Here is a 19,690-nt window from a genome sequence, read left to right as displayed (position 1 = left end):
TCATCACAGACATCAATACGAAATTTGGAAGCCGTTCAAACTTCCTGCCTGTAATTCTTTTTGGATGCATTGTCTCGATATACTGGCACCATTTTATGAGTCGTCTGCTGTCGAAACCTCCTTCAGGAGTAGGGCTTGATATATGTTCTCAGCAACACCCTTCATGATATGTGAAACCTTATCTTCCTCCTTCAATCGAGGATCCACTATTTACACAGCTCCAAGGCGTCTTGAAAGTAGGATGCTGTTGTTTCTCCTGGACGCCGTGCCCTGCACTTTAATTTATCTACGGTCTTGCACTTCTGTCGTGTGTCGCCGAAATACTTGCGCAGTTCCACCTGGAATACTTCCCAGCTTGTGAACTTCTCCTCGTTGTTCTCATACAATTGCTTGGCAGTGCCCTCCAAGTAGAAAAATACGTTAGCCAAACACACTGTGTCATACCATTTGTTAAATTTGGCTATACGCTCATATACCTTCAGCCACTTGTTTGGATCTTGGCCATCGTCACCAGAGAACCCGGTAGATTGTCTCATGTGGTGGCATACAGTTGCTGTCATCGTGGTGTCCTCCTCCTCCTCCTCCTCCTCTTCTTCTTCTTCTTCTTCTGTCTCCGATAGATTGTGATCTGTTGAATATGGCTTGAACTCGGGTTTTTCACCATGTAAATGGCGGCTCTGTCATGGCCTGATGGGAGCCACTGTGTCGTTGATAATGTGCAGTATCACAAGTTCCTATACCCAGCGCATCCACCAGAATAATCTCACATAGAAGAATGTGTAATTAGATGAATGACGAACACCAACTTCACTTAATGAAAGTTTATTCAGCACTTGCAATACAAGAGCGCGGAGTGAACTGCCTCCGGCCAGAACACATATGGTATATATACAGCAACAGAACATTCCAGTACAATGATTCTTGCCATTTGTGGATACTTCTAGAATGTACTCGAACCAAATATAGAATTTAAAATGTTTCAGTTCAGGTGAGTTTTGAACTCACAACCATCCATGCAACAATTGAGTACCATAATCACTACACTATGGCAACTGTGCTACTCGGCTTCTTCTGCGACAATATAATAATTCCAACCCCAAAGAAAGCAGGTGTTGACAGATGTGAAAATTACCGAACTATCAGTTTAATAAGTCATGGCTGCAAAATACTAACACAAATTCTTTACAGACGAATCGAAAATTGGTAGAAGCCGACCTTGGGGAAGATGAGTTTGGATTCTGTAGAAATAGTGGAACATGTGAGGCAATACTGACCATGCGACTTATCTTAGAAGATAAATTAAGCAAAGGCAAACCTACATTTCTGGCTTTTGTAGACTTAGAGAAAGCTTTTGATACTGTTGACTGGAATGCTCTCTTTCAAATTCTGAACGTGGCAGGGGTCAAATACAGGGATCGAAAGGCTATTTACAATTTGTACAGAAACCATACGGTGGTTATAAGAGTTGAGGGACATGAAAGGGAAGCAGTGGTTGGGAAGTGAATGAGACAGGGTTCTAGCCTATCCCAGATATTATTCAATCTATATATTGAGCAAGCAGTAAAAGAAACAAAAGAAAAATTTGGAGTAGGAATTAGAATCCATGGGGAAGAAATTAAAACTTTGAGGTTCACCGATGACATTGTAATTCTGTCAGAGACAGCAAAGAACTTGGAAGGGCAGTTAAATGAAATGGACAGTGTCTTGAAAGGAGGATATAAGATGAACATCAACAAAAGCAAAACAAGGATTATGGAATGTAGTCAAATTAAGTCGGGTGATGCTGAGGGAATTAGAATAGGAAATGAGACACTTAAAAGTAGTAAAGGAGTTTTGCTATTTGGGGAGCAAAATAACTGATGATGGTCGAAGTAGAGAGGATATAAAATGTAGACTGGCAATGGCAAGGAAAGTGTTTCTGAACAAGCGAAGTTTGTTAACATCGAGTATAGATTTAAGTGTCAGGAAGTCTTTTTTGAAAGTATTTGTATGGAGTGTAGCCATGTATGGAAGTGAAACATGGATGATAAATAGTTTAGGCAAGAAGAGAATAGAAGCTTTCGAAGTGTGGTGCTAGAGAAAAATGATTTAGATTAGATGGGTAGATCACGTAACTAATGGGGTAGTACTGAACAGAACTGGGGAGAACAGGAATTTGTGGCACAACTTGACCAGAAGAAGGGATCGGTTGGTAGGACACGTTCTGAGGTATCAAGGGATCAACAATTTAGTACTGGAGGGCAGTGTAGCAGGTAAAAATCATAGAGGGAGAACAAGAGATGAATACACTAAGCAGATTCAGAAGGATGTCGGTTGCAGTAAGCACTTTGAGATGAAGAAGCTTGCACAGGATAGAGTAGCATGGAGAGCTGCATCAAACCAGTCTCAGGACTGAAGACCACAACAACAACCCAGGAGCATCAGAAGCACAAACAGTAGTGCCTTCTGTGGCACACACCGCAGCATTAGCTGTTACCAGTTTAGGCAATGGCTTGAGCATGCAGCTAGTAACAGATACAGAGAGAAAAATGGCTCCAAAATGCTCCATTGAATTGTGCAGAATGCATCATGCACTTGCCTTCTTACTTGCTCTCTACTAAAGTGTAGGAAAACTTTTGAAATTATTTGAATTAACAAAGCTTGACATCTCATAACCAGTTTCAGGCTAACATGCCCATCTTCAGATGGCTAATATTTTTCATTGCACAGATGCTTCGATCAACAACACATTGTCTGCTCCACAATACAGACCAAGAGATGGTGATTTGTTTTGTTGTGGCCCATATGGTTTTCTAGCTGAATGCATATGTTCTTGAATGGAGAGTGACACAGTAATTTATTTGCAATATATATGTGCTGTGTGGATATCAAGAACATATACCTAGAGCTAGAAAACCGTAGGGGTCACAACAAAACAAATTGCATCTACTGCAATGTATTGTGGAGCAGACGACATGCTGTTGATAAAAACCATCCGTTTATTTGTGGCTGGTTGTGTCATTCACCAACTATCATTAATGGCCGCAGTGTCCACAAGATACAACATGGATAAAAGAAAAACAATATTATGTGGAGGTGCAAACATAAACAGAAGTATTAAAGATAAAATACCGTAAGTTTCCTACTATCTCATCCCGTATGGTACGTCTCGCCTGACCAGCGGTTCTGTGTGACTTTCCCAAAATCTACCCCTTTTCTAGAACTCTCCAGTCCTTTTCCTTCACCCATCTTCCATCCCCTTCAACCCTTCTGCCTGAAGAAGGAGCCAGTGGCTCCAAAAGCTTGCCAGTCACAATAATCTTTTATGTGTGTATTCTGCCACCACTTGGTGAGTAGATTTTTTATCTATCCACTTAAACCGTTCTGAATATTTTTTGGCATGGTACAAATGGTAAACAGCGCTACAAGGGCAAAAAACACTATTCATCAGCCTTAAACTATGTTCTTACAGATACAAGCACAGAAACTTGCAGGGTATAGGTAAAAAGAGTTAGGCCTCAGCATTCGCTACCGCTAAATAATAAAGCTAAAGGCAGTCTTGGAAAATCCCACTGCACATCTACAACATAAACACCTCTAAACAACGAATGACATACTTCTTCAAGGATTCTGGCAAACCAAACCTTGGATGAAGCATATACAGAAAACAATGTAGATGAAAAACTCTCTCAGTTCTGTACACTGTTCAAACTAATGTTTGAGGGTACAGTTCCAAAAATTGGACATTTCAGCAACTGGATATTAGTCAGTCAACTGAGGCAATTAATGATCTCAATAATATTTTGAAAAGTATAGATTGCTACTCACTGTAAAGTTAACATCTCGAGCTACAGACAGGCATGAAGAACACACTGCTATATGTTTAGCTTTTGGCCATAGCCTTCTTCAGAAAAGGAAACACACACACACACACACACACACACACACACACACACACACACACACACAAAAAATCACACAAGCAAGTGCACCTTATCCACACATGCTGCCATAGATGGTGGGCATCTGTGTGTGGGATATGCCAGCTTGTGTGAATGCATCCGCATTTTCTTCTCTGAAGAATGTTATGACTGAAAGCTATATGTGTAACAGTCTTTTCTGTGTGCCTCTATGGAGCTCAATGTGTCATCTTTAAGATAGGTATCAATCCTCTATCCTTTTCATAATATTGTCGATATTCCAACCTAAACTTTCCATTGTTTGACTTAAAAAAAAAACACTGCACTAATTCATAATGGATAAATTATCACAGTTACAGAATGACAAACATAGTGGTACTTTTTGCTGCAAAAAATCCATTTAAAGACAAAATATATATAATACAGAAAATAAAAGATAGTACAATCAGGTGCCATAAAATAAGAAACTGGAAAAGGAAGGCCTGTAAAGTAACATACAAATCAAAGATAGTGGCACTTGATTAATAGAAAATCTACATTAACAGAGAAATTTTGAAAAAAGTTTTTTTAGGTATTGCAGAGTAACTGCAAAAAAAAAAAAAAAAAAAAAAAAAAACCATCCCTAAAACAGGTGTAGCACCCATAATGGATTATGCAGCCAGCACAACAACATTGTATCTTACAACAAATTATGAAGTTGTGAAGACAATACAAAAATTAAAAAAAAATGAGGAGTCAGCAGGGCTATACAAATTGCCAATCTCTGTTCTGAATTCATGCACAGACAGCACAGAAACTTCGTTAACAAAGGTAAGGTATTTTTTCTGGAATGCTAAAGCATGCTCAAGTTGGGCCCCCTACGAAACAAAGATAATGCAGACAATACTGAAAACTACGGGTCAGTTAAACTACTCTCATCATTCTCAAAAATAATCAAATTAATTATGAAAGGAAAATAATACACTCAATCATGAAAGACAGACTAATGAGTTACCAATACAAACTTCTTAATGAAAGGTAGCACAAGAACAGCAGTGGCCTTTAGTGAGTTCTTAAAAGTGATATTTAAAGCCCTTGACTGAGATGACTGTTTTACGACCATATTTTCAAACCTGTCCAAGGCTTTTGACACTGTTGACTCACAAAATATTGTTAAGCAAATTAGAAGTAATAGGTGTAAAAGGAATAGCTAATGCATGGTTTCAGTAATACCTGGAACATACAGTTCAAAGTATATAGGTAAGCCACACTTCAGATGAAGCTAATTTATTAACCATTTGAAATATGCCCAAGCAGATTAAAAAGTTAGCTAAAATGCATTTATTTAAAAAGGCAGTCAAAGCGTATCTCTAAAACAAATATTACTTGGAGAGCTGAGAGTAAAGGTTAATAAAAAGAAAGTGACAACTAAGAAACCTCTGTCACGTTATAATAAACATTCACAATAAAATGCTTGTTACAGGAAAATCATTCACCCAAAGCCTGTAGAGCATAATATACCTCATTTATCGTGAGGGGATACTGACACAGGTGGAGATGTAACAGAGGTGTAGCAGCATAACCACCATCATGAAGTCATCTGCAAGTGTGTGTGGTGTACCCAGTGATTTATTTTGAGAGACATAATTGGCAATGTACAATATTTCCCAATCCTATCGAACTAAACTGTTTGAAATGTGTGTCCCAAGAGCACAGCACACTGGGTGCATCCTGAATGAGGTAGAAAATTTACTAAGACATTGGCCTTGGGAGGACTGAGGCTCATGTTGTTTTCAGCCATCCTGTTATATGTTTTATGTGATCATCTAATTCACTGAACCTAAATGCCGGGATGGTTCCTTTAACAAGTCCAGTCACCGGTCCTTTCCTCATCAAACACTTGGGTATATATTACTATGTTCCTACATATTACTTACATTTTTACTTGTGTCAGGTGGTGGTTGTTGGGATGTTTAAGGGGGACTAAACAGCTAAGGTCATCAGTCCCCCATTCCAAAAACAAGCGAGACAAAGTCGCAGAGCAGATAAAACCCCAAGGGGAAGGAGACTGCCCCCCCCCCCCCCCCCAGGTGCTAAAGAACACAAATTAGGCAACGAACACTACAGAAAAGAAGAGTACAGACGAACACCAGACAGAAAGAAATAGAAGAAAAGAAGATGGCCGGAGACTGGTTGACTGACCACGACAACAAAAAAGGGAAAGAGTCAACCATCCGATGAGACACCAAAACAGCAACAAATATGGAGAGACGCGAGGACAAAAGACACTGAAACGGAAAAGTGCAGGACCCCCCTAAATGGATCCATAAAAAGGACTAGCATGGATAAAATGTAAAACATTGTCAGCCATGGAGGCATCGTCGCATAAAATCAAAGGCAAGGTGCCCGGGAAATTAAAAGACTGCCGAAGGGTGTGCAGTCGGGGACACTCCAATAAAATGTGGGCGACCGTCAGCCGGGACCCACACCGACACAGGGGGGGATCCTCCTGACGCAAAAGATGGCCGTGCGTCAGGTATGTATGGCCGATGCGGAGCCGACTTGTGTCAGGCCGACAAAACCTGTATCACTGTAAAATGAACATTGAATGAATAAATTTCTACAATGTGAAAAGAAAAGTTGCTACTCATCATATAGCGGAGACACTGTGTTGCAGATAGGCACAACAAAAATACTGTCACAAATACAGCTTTTGGTCTGTAAGGCCTTAGACAAAATTAGATGACAAACACACACATACACACTCACGCAAATGCAACTCAGGCACACCTGACTGCAGTCTCGGGCAACTGAGGCCACACTGCAAGCAGCAGCACCAGTGCATGGCAACTGGGTGGGGAGGGATAGTAGGATAGGGGTGGCAGACAGTGACATGCTGTAGCGGAGCATGCATTGACAAGGTGGAAAGAGGGTAGGGTAGCTAAGTGCAGTCGGGAGGTTAGATGGAGGGTGGCAGAGAGGAGGGGAGGGGGGGGGATAGCGGAAAACGAGAGAAGTAGAAGGACTGGGTGCAATGGAAGAATAAGGTCTATGTAGTGCTGGAATGTGAACAGAGAAGGGGCTGGAGGGGACAGGACAATTACTAACGAAGGTTGAGACCAGGAGGGTTATGGGAACATAGGATATACTGCAGCAGAAGTTCCCACCTGCACAATTCCATAAAGCTGGTGTTGGTGGGAAGGATCCATATGGCATCCATATGGAGCCTGTGCCATATGGATCCTTCCCACCAACACCAGCTTTTCTGAATTGTGCAGGTAGGAACTTTCCCTGCAACATATCTATGTTCCTGTAACCCTCCTGGCCTAAACCATCGTTATTCATTGTCGTTTCCCATCCGGCCCCCCCTTTCTCTGTTCACATTCTAGCACTACACAGACCTCATTCCTCTATCACACCCAGTCTTTTTACTTCTCTCTTTTTCTGCTATCCCCCCCCCGCACACTCCCTCGCCAACCCTCCGTCTAACCTCCCGACTGCATTGTCAATGCGTGCTCCCCTACAGCATGTCACTGAATGCCACCCCTATCCTACTATCCCTCCCCTTCCCTGCCCACCCTCCTCCTTACCCCCCAGCCAGTTGCCACTCCCATCATGCACTGGTGCTGCTGCTTGCAGTGTGGCCTCAGTTGGCTGAGACTCCAGTAAAGTGTGTGTGAGTTGTGTTTGTGTGAAAGTGTGTGTGTGTGTGTGGGGGGGGGGGTCTATAATTTTTTGACTGGACAGTCTTTTTGTCGTGCCTATCTGCAACTCAGCATCTCCGCTATATGATGAGCAGCAACTTTCCTTTTCACAATGTTCTTACAATCCATCCTGGATTTTTCATTGTTAAATTTCTATACTACTACTTTACTACACACATATACTACTGTGGTGGGTTGTGTCTTTTTGTCTACCTTGGTTGTGATATTTTCATTATGTTGTTGACATCAGATTACTTGCATAACTGTCACCTTGTTTATGATTCTGCTGCTATTGTATTACATTCACCTCATTTTTTAACCAGTAACTCTCTACTCACCTAACCAGAAATCCCTGACTTCCCACCACTTCACCAATCCCCATTATGTCAACCTATCCATTGATCTTTTCAGGTTTCTAACCTACCTGCATTATAAATGGACCTAACATGACACAGCATAACACACCATTTTTGTTTTCTCGCCCATTCTAAAGACAACTTTCAAGTTAAATTAGGCAACACTGAGGGAATTAGATTAGGAAGTGAGACACTAAAAGTATTAGAAGAGTTTCACAGTTTGGGCAGCAAAATAAATGTTTATGGCAGAAGTAGAGAGGATGTAAAATGTAGAGTGGCTATAGAAGAAAAGTATTTCTGAAAAAGAGCAATTTGTTAACATCTAAGTTAAACTTAAGTGTTAGGAAGCCTTTTCTAAAGGTATTTGTCTGGAGAGTATCCTTGCATGGAAATGAAATGTGGGCGATAAACAGTTCAGACAAGAAGAGAATAGAGGCTTCTGAAATGTGGTGCAAGACAAGAATGTTTAAGATTGAGTAGACCGAGTAACTAAAGAGGAGGTACTTGGTCAAACTGAGGAAAAAAAAAAATTATGGCACTTCTTGGCTGGAAGAAGGAATTAGTTGATAAGACACGAGGAATCACGGAATTGTTAATTTGGTAATAGAGGGAAGAATCGTACAGGGAAACCAAAGTAAGACAGTAAATAGTTTCAGAACAGATGTAAATTGCAACTGTTGTTCAAGGATGAAGGGGCTTGCACAGGATAGACTTATGTAGAGAGCAACTAAAGACCAAATGAAACTACAGAACTGGCTGCTGCTCCTCTTTTAAAATCTTAAATTGATTTCACCTCTGAACTGTGATGAGGAGGTGGAATTAACATAATATAAAAATGAAGGTAAGGAAAAATAATAGGACAACAAGGACTGGGGAAATGGATGAAATGGGAAGCCAACTATAGAATTCTACACAATTTTAACACTGTTGATCTTTGTTAAAGAATCCTGAAAGAAGGTTGTATACCTGGAAGGAATCTGGAGACATAAGATAGATTAAATAACTTTACAACAGAGATTTATAAAGCCGATTTTACATTCCATGACATTTCCATAAGCAGATGAAATCTGTGTAAGTTGAAATAACCAGAGCTTGTTAAGAGTTTCAAAGGAGGTATTAGGCAATGACTGACAGTAGTAGGTGAATAAAATATGTAAGAAGATAAATGGAGTGATAAAATAATAAATGCAGCAAATATACAACTAGCCAAAAAGAAAAAGCTCAGCAGGAATACTACGATAATACATAAGATACTAAATGTAATTGATCTAAAGATAAAACATAAAAATGATGCAAGAAAAAGGGAATACAGACAATGCCTAAAAAATGTGATAGACAGAAAGTACAAAAAGGCCAACAGAAATGGCTAGTGGAGAAATGAAATCTGTAGAAGCATGCATGACTGGGGAAAGAGAGGCAGCATACATCAAAATTAAAGACATCTATGGAGAAAAGGGAAGCAGCTGCGTGAACATCAAGAACTCAAATGGCATGTCAGAACTAAGCAAAGAATGGAAGATTGAAAGGTGGAAGGAATATAAAAGTGTATATAAGTGAAGTCCGCCTTTGTTGCTGAGTGGTTGCCGCATGTGACTGCCAGGTAGGGGACTCAGGTTTGATTCCCTGTACTCCCAAGGACTTTTCCTTAGTGGGAGGACTGGTGCATGGTACTCAGCCTCATGAGGCCAACTGAAGAGTTACACAAGCGATTAGTAGTGGTTTCAAGGTAAACAAACCTAACAACGACCAGGAGAGCTGTGTGGTAACCACATATTGCATCCAATGATGCCACTGGCAGAGGAAGACACACCGGTCGGTTAGGTCTAATCAGCCCATCTAGAGCCAGACCGTGCAACTTTAGCTTTACCTTATATAAAGGAAAGAATCATGAAGATAATGTGATAATGCTATGGAAAGGGAAGTGGAAGTAAATGGATATGGTATGAGGGTGCAATATTTTGAAAAGCATTTGACAGAATAGTGAATGATGTTAAGTTAAAACAAGGCAATAGGAGTAGATTCTCTCGGAATTATTAAAATCCTTGGGAGAACATACCATAATGAAACTGTTCCATATGGCATGTATGATATACAAGACAGTCTTCCAGAAAAATGTAACAACACCAACATCAAAGAAGTGATGTGCTGACAAGTGTATTATGGAACCATCCTGTTTAATAAGATATAGTTGCAAATTACTAAAATAAATTATGTATTGAAGAATAGAACAACTGATAAAACCAGAATGTGAGAAAGATCTGTTTGGGTTCAGGTGAAAATTACAAACAGTGAGTTACTTTAGAAGACAGATTGAAGAAAAACCTACATTTATAGCATTTGCATACACAGAAAAAGCATTCAATAATTTTAATTGGAATACATTATCCGAAATTCTGAAGTTATTAGGGATAAAATTCAGGGAGAGAAAGGTTATCTACATATTTATAGGCAGAAGCTAATAGCAGTTGAAGGAATGAAAGGGAGGCTGTAGTTGACAAAAAACTGAGAGAAGTTTGTAGCCTAGTAACCTTAGAACTAAATCTTTACATAGGCCAAGGAGTTAAGGAAACCAAGGAGAAATCTGAAAAGGATATAAAGTTCGGGAGAAAAAAAATGAAAGATTTAAAGCCTAGTAATGACAATGTAATTTTGTCAGAGATGATAAAGGACATGGAAGTTCAACTGAATACATTGGACAGCGTTCCTAAAAGGGATCATAAAATGATCATCAACCAAAAATAAAACAAGGATAAGGGAGTGTTACATAAAAAAATGAATCACTAAAAGACAGATCTTCAAACTTGGGAAGTAAAATAACTTATGATGACTAGTGTGTGCATTTGTGTGTGTTACAGAGAGAGAGAGAGAGAGAGAGAGAGAGAGAGAGAGAGAGAGAGAATACATGTATGTTTATACATGTGTGTGTGTGTGTGTGTGTGTGTGTGTGTGTGTGTGTGTGTGTGTGTGTGTGTAGGGAGGTAGGGAGGGAGGGGGTGACCAGGCAAGGAACGGAGGGGGATGAGTAAAACTTGTAGAGGGAGACAGAGGTTAGACTGTAGTAAGCAGGTCCAAATGGATATAGATTATAGTAGTTAGGCAGCAGTGAAGAAGCTTGTAAAGGATAAGAGTGCTGTAGAGACTAACATCAAACCATTCTCTGGGCTGAAAACCACTCCATGAAATATGAAACAAAGTAACTAATAGTAATTACTCACCATAAGAATGTTTTAAATTTCCAGATAAATAAACACTAACCTTAAAACTAGGATGTTTAAGAAGAATGGAAAAGCATTTCAATTTTTGATTGTCTCAGGCAGAGTAGACAAAAAATGTAAACAGCTGGAAATGTCACACTTATTAAAATATTCCAGGCTATTATGCCATAGAGGAATTTCTTATCGAACGTATTCAAGGAGGGTTACAGCTTTTTTTAAGATCGGGTGCACACCTCGGCTTGTTAATAACTGAAGTAAAATTCTGTGTCCACATGCTCCCATGCAGAGGTGTGACATCACATGTTTTGAAAACTCAAATGTAATTGGCTATTGTCAGTTGCTCCCGTCTACCGTTGCTACCACGCTACGGTGGAAGAGCGATACACAACTACTTCAACATCAGTACCCTGATACCATGTAGTTTCACACCCTCCTACCACCAACTAAAATTATTGGGGTGTTTAGTAATCTCTGTGGCCTCTAAGTATAGCCTTCCAAAATATCTGCTCATGGCTTTCAGTACCTGAGTCTTGTCAAATCAAATGTGGCGGTCTCCTAGCTGTAAAGGAGGTTCTGCAATAGCTTATCTGTCCTTTTAGTAGAATCCTCTTTGCATGTCTCCACAACTACATGGTTTCCTGTAACGCCAGCTTTCTCCAACAGTTTGTGAGCATCCTTAGCAGACTTAGGGTATTCCTGTATCTTAGGGGTGGGTTTGCAGATTACAATAATATTCCATTTCATAAAGATCTTTCCCATCTGGTCAGCATTGTCTTTTATGAATGACGTTAAATCGTAGAATTTCACAGATGCCTGTACATTGCTGTTTTATTTTTGTTGCTTTCTTAATACTCTTTATCTAAGCATATGAATATCTTTCTTAAGCAATGGATGAGATTCTGAATTATGTTTCGAGCTGCTCTGGTTCACAGATGTTCCCTGCTCTTTCTGCTAACATTTTTGTAACATCTCGTTCTTGTCATGAATGACGACTAGAATTTCGGTGTAGGTAATCGTCCAAGTGCATGGGTTTTCAATACACTGTGTGGCTGGAGCTATAATCTTTTTTTCCGAAGACTAGCACATCAAGGAAATGTAATTTGCCATCTACTTCCTCCTCCACAGTGAACTGAATCTTCAGATTAAATTCACCGAGATGTTCATGAAAATGTTACTTAATGCCAGTTTTTCTATAGAGATGTTTGCTATCACCAGGCCTAAGGGGCTTCCCAGAGCCATGCCATCCAGTTGTATCTAAAATTCATCATTCCATTTGAAGTATGTAGTCAAGAGAGAATATTTACAGAGTTCTTCAACAGTGTCAGGAAAAATCCTGATTCAGCTGTTTGAACACCTCATTAATCGAAAGGAGGAGGGTGTGAAAGTAAACAGTATCTCGATTCTGGCGCTGAAGACTATTTGCACTGGACAATGACCAAATGCAATTGGGTTTTTAAAAGATGTGGTGTCATGCCTCTGCACAGGAGCACACAGAAATGTAATTTTACTTCAGTTAGTAGTAAGCTAGGGTGTGCACTGGATCTCTGAAAAAGCTATGATACCCCTTGAAGATGCCCTCCACAAGAGGGACGAAATGCCGGGGCTTCAGCAAGGGATTCATTTGACAGCATAATATCCTCAAATATTTTAATAAGTGCGATATTTCCAGCTGAGAAAGATTACATTTTACAATTAGACAATTCTATAAGGAGGATGTGTCAAGAGATGAGTGATGCCTGGAAAGACTCTGAAAGATGAGAGCACAGCTTTTGTGCTCCATCACATTTATGTCTTGTTCCAGGGCAATCATTGATATTCCAAAGTTTCTGAAGAGAAATCATATATTCAGCTCAGTCAATGCACAGCGAATTTTCAAACCAACAGAGGCGGCTTTATGACATGAACACATTCAACAGACCCGCCAGGATCTGGCAAGTTCAAACTGTAAATTAATAACTCTTCATATGAGTATCAGTGAGAAATTGCATTGTGGTGACTGGGATGAAACTGAAAGATTGTTGCATAATACTATGGGGAAGCCCATGGTGACAATGTCCAGAAGGCAGCAGAAGAAATTTGAGAATTTACAACCAAAAGTTCATTATTCGATAATTGATCTGTGCTTTCCAAAGACAGAAATTTTGCTGTTAGTCCGCAAGTTACGCCCACCGTGAAAATTGTAAGCAGGCACTTGTAATGTGGATGTAATAGCAGCAGAAGAAATGTGTATAGAAGTCGTACGAATACTGGTATGCCAGAAGCCTTCTAAAAATAATGAAATTGTGGCTGAGAGGAACACAATAAAATGCCTGAATCAGGATAACAGTACTATCATTCTCTCCGACGACAAGCGTAATGCAAAGTATTTGTGACTGTCACCCACTACCTCAGTAAGGTTACAGACTTGTTAAGCCAGTACACATACAGGAAGCTGAGTAAGGAATCAACCAACAAAGTTCTTAGGCGATTTTGAACAGAGTAAATTACATGGCATAGTGGTGCAGCTGAAAGAGATATTATTCAGTTTTGATGTATCGCTGTTTACCATGGTTCCACTTAATGACTTGTTGGAACAGCTATATCGGATTTTTCCTGCCAATACTGCAGAACTCTTTAAATATTGTCCATTGACATTTACTTCAAAGGCAAGAATGAGCTGATGTGGCTATGGTGAGCCCCTTAAGCCTGGTGATAGAAAATTTGTTTAAGGATAAATTCAAAGAACAGGCATGAGGAACTGTCAATAATAAATCAAATATATAGTTTCATTACACAGATGATATGTTTGTGTTGTTGGCACAGGGCTGAGAGGAACTGAATCATTTTCATGAACATCTCACTGAAAGATCCAGTTCACTACAGAAGAGGAGGTAAACAGCAAATTACTTGATGTGCTAATCTCCAAGAAAGAGTAGTTTTGGCCACATAGTATACTGAAAACCAAAGCACACAGACCATTATTTGTGCTGGAATTCAAATCACTATACACAACAAAAATGAAGTGTTTTAAAAATATTAGTGAATAAAATGAGGAACATATTTGAACTGAAATATCTCACCAATACATTGCTAAAGAAGGGATATTTGCCTGTTGAGTTTAAAGAAGCGTGAAGAGAGTCACAAAAAGAAAATAGTGATGTACTGGCATCTGCAAAATACTATGTTTTCCTGTGATTCATAAAGGATTTTACTGAAGGAATAGAAAAGATCTTGATGAAATGAAATATCAGGTAATCTACAAACCCACCTGGGAGAGACAGGAACACTAATTTTGCCAAGGATACTCTCAAACCCCTGGAGAATGGAGGCATTAAGAATACTGTGTAAATGCTCATGTGGGTACAACTATAAAAATAGTCAAAAAATGAATATAAAGACACAAGAGAACGCGAGAGCAACTGTAGAAAGGGAGAAACTGATAAATCAGCTGTTGCAGATATGCTTTACAATCACAGGACTATTGGATTCAGTTTGACTCATCTCAAGTACTGGTAGCCACAAGCAGACACTATGAAAGAGTACACAGAAAGGCCATAGAGATTATTAAACACCCCAATAATTGTAATTGGAAGGATGAGGTAGCAATGGGAAAAACTGATTAGTTAAAACCAATACTAGTTTTTTAGTTCTGAATAATGGGTATTTTTTGGTATTTGTCTGCTATCATTATAACTGATGTTTTTATTTTCATTAATAAACAGGAAAAGAAGAAAGAAATATCAATTAATCATTGCATCAGTGTCAAAATTTTTTATTTCCAAATAAACCTTTTTTAAAGAATGAGTAATTTTTATTTGTAAAATTTGCATTGCTTTGGAATACTGCGTTATTATAGAAAATGGGGATAGTGATCAGTGCTATTTTAATAAAAATGCCAACAGAAACGAGCAACAAATTCATGGCATAATAACAGCTGAGACAATAATGTACCTGTTACCATGTTGTAGGGCCCATTAGATGGTACGTGTATACATGCGGTGTGCAACACATGTCTCATCTGGTCTATATGGCAATTTCTCACTGTCGTCTTCGGACATCAATTGTATTACAGGATGGCTCCATCCTTTGAGTGGAAGGTTTTATGAAGTGCAGTATCAATGAAGTACAATGCTCCATTTGCTTTAAGAGGTTAAAAAACGGGAGAAGCAACAATGAATTTTTTACACTACAAGAACAAAACTTAAAACTTAACAGTTCATTAATAGTTCGCAATAAAAATATAAAGCAACTCATCAGCTGCTGTGTCTACACAACATGTCTTTACCTTCATGGAGCCTTTAAGAATGGACAAATTAAACGAAAGATACAGTTCTTCAACCTCAGTTTCCACTCTTCAGCACTGACTGTTCATAAAGTCCAAATAGTGGTATGACCCCCAATTACAACATTATTTTTGACCAGAGTTTCAAAACATTAGAATCAATAGGAGAATACTGGTAATTTTTTGTAGTAGTCAAGCACTTATCACTTTTCGAGAAAAGCAGAAAATGGTGGATGAACTATGTTTTCTTTCATCTGCCTATTTAATTTAATATTTTGATCCTATGTATCTTAAAACTGAGGAAGTCAAAAATTTTCAATCTTTGTTCCATTTCTATGTTTAATATAGGAAATAATAGGAATAAAAAAACCAAAAAGTGGTTATTGTGATTGGTTTTAATAGTCCAGTTCAACTTGCATTTAAAAACAGTTGTTTCAGCAATAACTGCCATCCGTAGGAGGGGTATGTGAAACACAGTATCTCGATTCCAATGCTGTAGAAAATGTGTACAAGTCTCCTGCCATGGGATGGTAGCAGTAGCAGACAATACCACCTGACAAAGGCCAATTGCATTTGTTTTCAAAATACGTAACATCACACGTCTGTGCGGAAAATCGAGGAAATGGATTACTACATCAGTTTGTAGTGAGCCAGGGAATGCATCGGATCTTTGAAAAAGCTAAAATCCTTCTTGAAGAGTTACACACAGAAGGATATGAAACATTGGGTTTCAACAAAAAATTCATCTGACCATGACATAATACTTTAATAGTGAGAGTAAGGTTTAACATCCCACTGATTAGGTCATCAGGGAGGAAGCATAAGCTCAGATTGGGGATGGAAACTGACCATGCCCTTTTACACAATTCGAATTAGGGAAAACTAATTTTGTATGGCCAAATTAAATAATTACAAAAGTATTTCAATATCTGGCAATATCTGTACACTTTGTTTTAAAAGGAATTAAGCTGTCTGAAAACTTACTTGATTTATGTTGGAAAAAGAAACATCAGGAACTGCTGTTTCAGGCCAAGCCATTGCACTCGGCAATTGTTCTCGAATAGTAGGTGGCAAAATGTCCAGCCTATTCATATACAGAGTAAATGTATATTTTACAAAAATTGTGATTACATACAAATATCAGCTAACAAAATTTGATTAATGATACATATACGGTACGAGTTTAGAATGATAATACATTTACCTAGCAGATGATTCATAACAGAGAAAATTCTTAATGGTTAGAGCTAACAGACAAAGATATTGCTGATGTGCTGTTGTTGTTTCTGTAACAGTGGCTGTGTACAGAGTGTCCACATACGGCTTCAGAAGTGCCTAGAGAATAAAACATTATGAATTAGAAAAATGAAGCAGGAATACTTACATACATATCACACAGATTACTACAAAATGTTTGCACCTTTGACTTACCTTATATTTTCACAAGCTGCGGCATAGTCGCTAATGCAAACTGTGATCCAGGTACTGTATATCATCGAACAACTTAATATTATGATCAAAGACTGGAATAAAAAACTTTTGACTTACCTAATATTAATGTTTCTTGTTATATATAAGGATGCAGTGTGTAAAGAATGATTACCTAGAGACTTCTTTGTGAAATGTTACAAGTCAAATTTAACCGGGGTCGCTACAGGAGCAACATATGGCAAACGTAAGAATATTTTTAGATTTTACTGCATGACAACTGATTCTTGGAACCATCTATGAAGGTTTGCATGGAATGTATGGCAAACAAAATTAATGCAACAGGACATTCTCCAGCAAAAAGCTTAAGTTTGATAGAAGAATTATGCAGGGTCAATTGATAATTTGTGCTGGGTATTAGACTTATTACATAAAATATTCTTTATGACAAAGCTTTATTAACATTACACTAATATAATTAGTATTTCATTTTGTGTTCTTTATAAGTGTTGAAATTTTCATCATACATGCATGCTAAGTGCTCCCTTTACCTGAAAAAATGATTTAGAAATGAATTCCATGAGACTAATAACTTACTATTAACAATTCACAGTATGGGATAAAAAAGTCTTAACTTTCTTCAATATATTATGATCAGAATAACACAAACGGTTAATAATAATAATAATAATAATAATAATAATAATAAAGTGTTTGGTACATATGTAGAAAAAGCTTTTGGACAGTGACCTGGGGTGTCAATAGCTAGTGGTAGTTAAGTAATCAGCAAACTGGTGAACAAGTGCTTTATAACTGTCAAGATATTCCTTTATGCAGACATGAACTCCTTTATGTACAGAACATTCTACAAATATTTACAACAGAACTGTAGGCAGTTACTAAAGCATCATCTATCAAGAGATGTATTTATTAAGGTGGTACTATTTAGATTTTATGCAGTAGTTGTAGCCACACGACATATTAGCCAAGGTTGGGCACTAACTGCTGATGTTTGGTTTGGTGAGCTTAGTTTAGTTTTTGAGCACCATATTTGTGAATCATGATGTGAAATGTGTCAGTAAATTTATAAAATGATACATATTTTCTCTGTGAAAACAGTACTGCATGCTAGCCATTCATATAATTGGATTTTTTCTTATAAGCTTAATCCCCCCCAAAAATTTGATAAATCTAACTCTACCACGTACATGCTACCTACTCCAAAATTAATGTATGGGACACAAGGAATTGCAAGCAGAAATGATTTCAATTTGTTTTAAAACTTTCATTATCTAACAGCTCCTTCAATTCATGAGACACACACTTAAACATTTTTATGGCTACTTAATTTGCTACTTTTTGTGCAAGAGTAAGGTTAAGTTGTGGACAGTGGGGATTATTTTTATTCTTAGTGTTATTATTCTGCCTGTTTTCAAATTGTACCTGATTCCTCACAGTAAAGTTTGTAGGAGGTTATATGTACTATGTGGTGGTTGTTAGTGTGTCTAAGAGTTGCCTTTATGAAGTTTGAGGATTGGCAACAGATATTTACAGGATGTTTCTGTGCAATGAATACTTTGTATTTATGAGTATGAGTGGAACTGCTCCAGAAAATTATTCCATATGACATATACGAACACCAGTACGCAAATTCTCTTACTCTGCCAAGTAAGATAATTTTGTAATGCTTCTATCACAGAGACCCGCATTTACAAATGTTGCTGAAATCAGGTGTTTGATATCTATAATATATAATTTACAATTCAAGTTCTGGTCAGTAGGGGCACCCAGGAATTTCAAACAACTAATTCTACACATTTTCATTCCTCATTGCTACACTGTTATGATTAATGATCTATCCTGTCCAATACAGAAAATAATGGACTCTGTTTTTTTCTAAGTTATGTGGTAGACCAATTGCCGAGAATTATTCAAGAATACCTGTGAATATTTCATTCATTGGTTTTTTGTTATCGCACTTCTGTTGGGCTTGCACCATCAGTGAAGAGCACTATTTCTGCTCTATCAGTGTTAGATAGAAGGTCATTTACATATATCATAAACGTGAGTGGACCCAGAATACAGTCCTGAAGAATGCCAGCAGAAATTAGTCTCCACTAAAAAGAAGGTTGGGGCAACATAAGCTACTTAACAAGAGCTTTTATTTCCTATCTGTTAAATATTAAGGGGACCACTTACTCAATATTCCTCATGAATATAGTACATCAAAGAAGCCTTCACAAGTGACTGTTGTTTACGGAACACAATCAGACATATCCTGGAAATGTTGAACCAGAGTCAGTGGCTAAACCTTCCACTCCTATGAAACATCAGTTAAGTATCAGAGAAAGTTGACAAACACATACAATTGGTTCTTTTCAAGACTGAAATTATCATGACTTCATTCAATACTGGATTGTCAAGATAGAAAAGAACTACTACTATCACACAAGTGGAAACAACATTTATGGCCATTTTAGCATAAGAAGAGACAGACAGGTGGATAAATGAACAAAGAACAAAAATTGCTGGGATGAATGCGGAATTAGAATGCCATAATGCGCACTATGGTAGCACTATCTTTTTTAAGACCAGATACAGAGATTGAGGCAACAAGCATCATGGACAAAAACAACATTGAAATTTTAACAATTGAGCTACTGTCATGTACTACTATGTCAATTTACAAACCACCCAAAATTGATTTTATCTTCCACAACCCAAATAATTTTCATAATGAAACTCTAGAAACCCCATTCTCACCTAAAGAACTGGAAACAGCAGTGCTACAACTAAATCTGCAGGCCTTGATAACATATGAACTGAAAAAAATAAAACAGTTTAGTCC

General features: G+C 38.1%; 1 protein-coding gene across 2 annotated transcripts in view; it reads right to left on the bottom strand.

The window, feature by feature from the left end:
- The window catches only part of LOC126094961 (AP-5 complex subunit beta-1-like), a 147,877-nt gene that overhangs the window by 107,437 nt on the left and 20,750 nt on the right, over positions 1 to 19,690 (bottom strand). For both annotated transcript variants that reach the window (XR_007521900.1, XM_049909616.1), the window contains exons 5-6: positions 16,619 to 16,749; positions 16,399 to 16,498 (exon numbers count right to left, since the gene is read on the bottom strand). Coding sequence is in view for 1 of the 2 variants with exons in the window: in XM_049909616.1 (XP_049765573.1) it covers positions 16,399 to 16,498; positions 16,619 to 16,749 (231 nt within the window). In the remaining variant the exon portion in view is untranslated. The remainder of the gene's footprint in view (positions 1 to 16,398; positions 16,499 to 16,618; positions 16,750 to 19,690) is intronic.

The sequence above is a fragment of the Schistocerca cancellata genome, chromosome 8 (genome assembly GCF_023864275.1).
Source record: "Schistocerca cancellata isolate TAMUIC-IGC-003103 chromosome 8, iqSchCanc2.1, whole genome shotgun sequence".
Taxonomy (NCBI): domain Eukaryota; kingdom Metazoa; phylum Arthropoda; class Insecta; order Orthoptera; family Acrididae; genus Schistocerca; species Schistocerca cancellata.
Note: the sequence above shows the minus strand (reverse complement) of the source record. Positions and strands in the feature narration are given on the sequence as shown.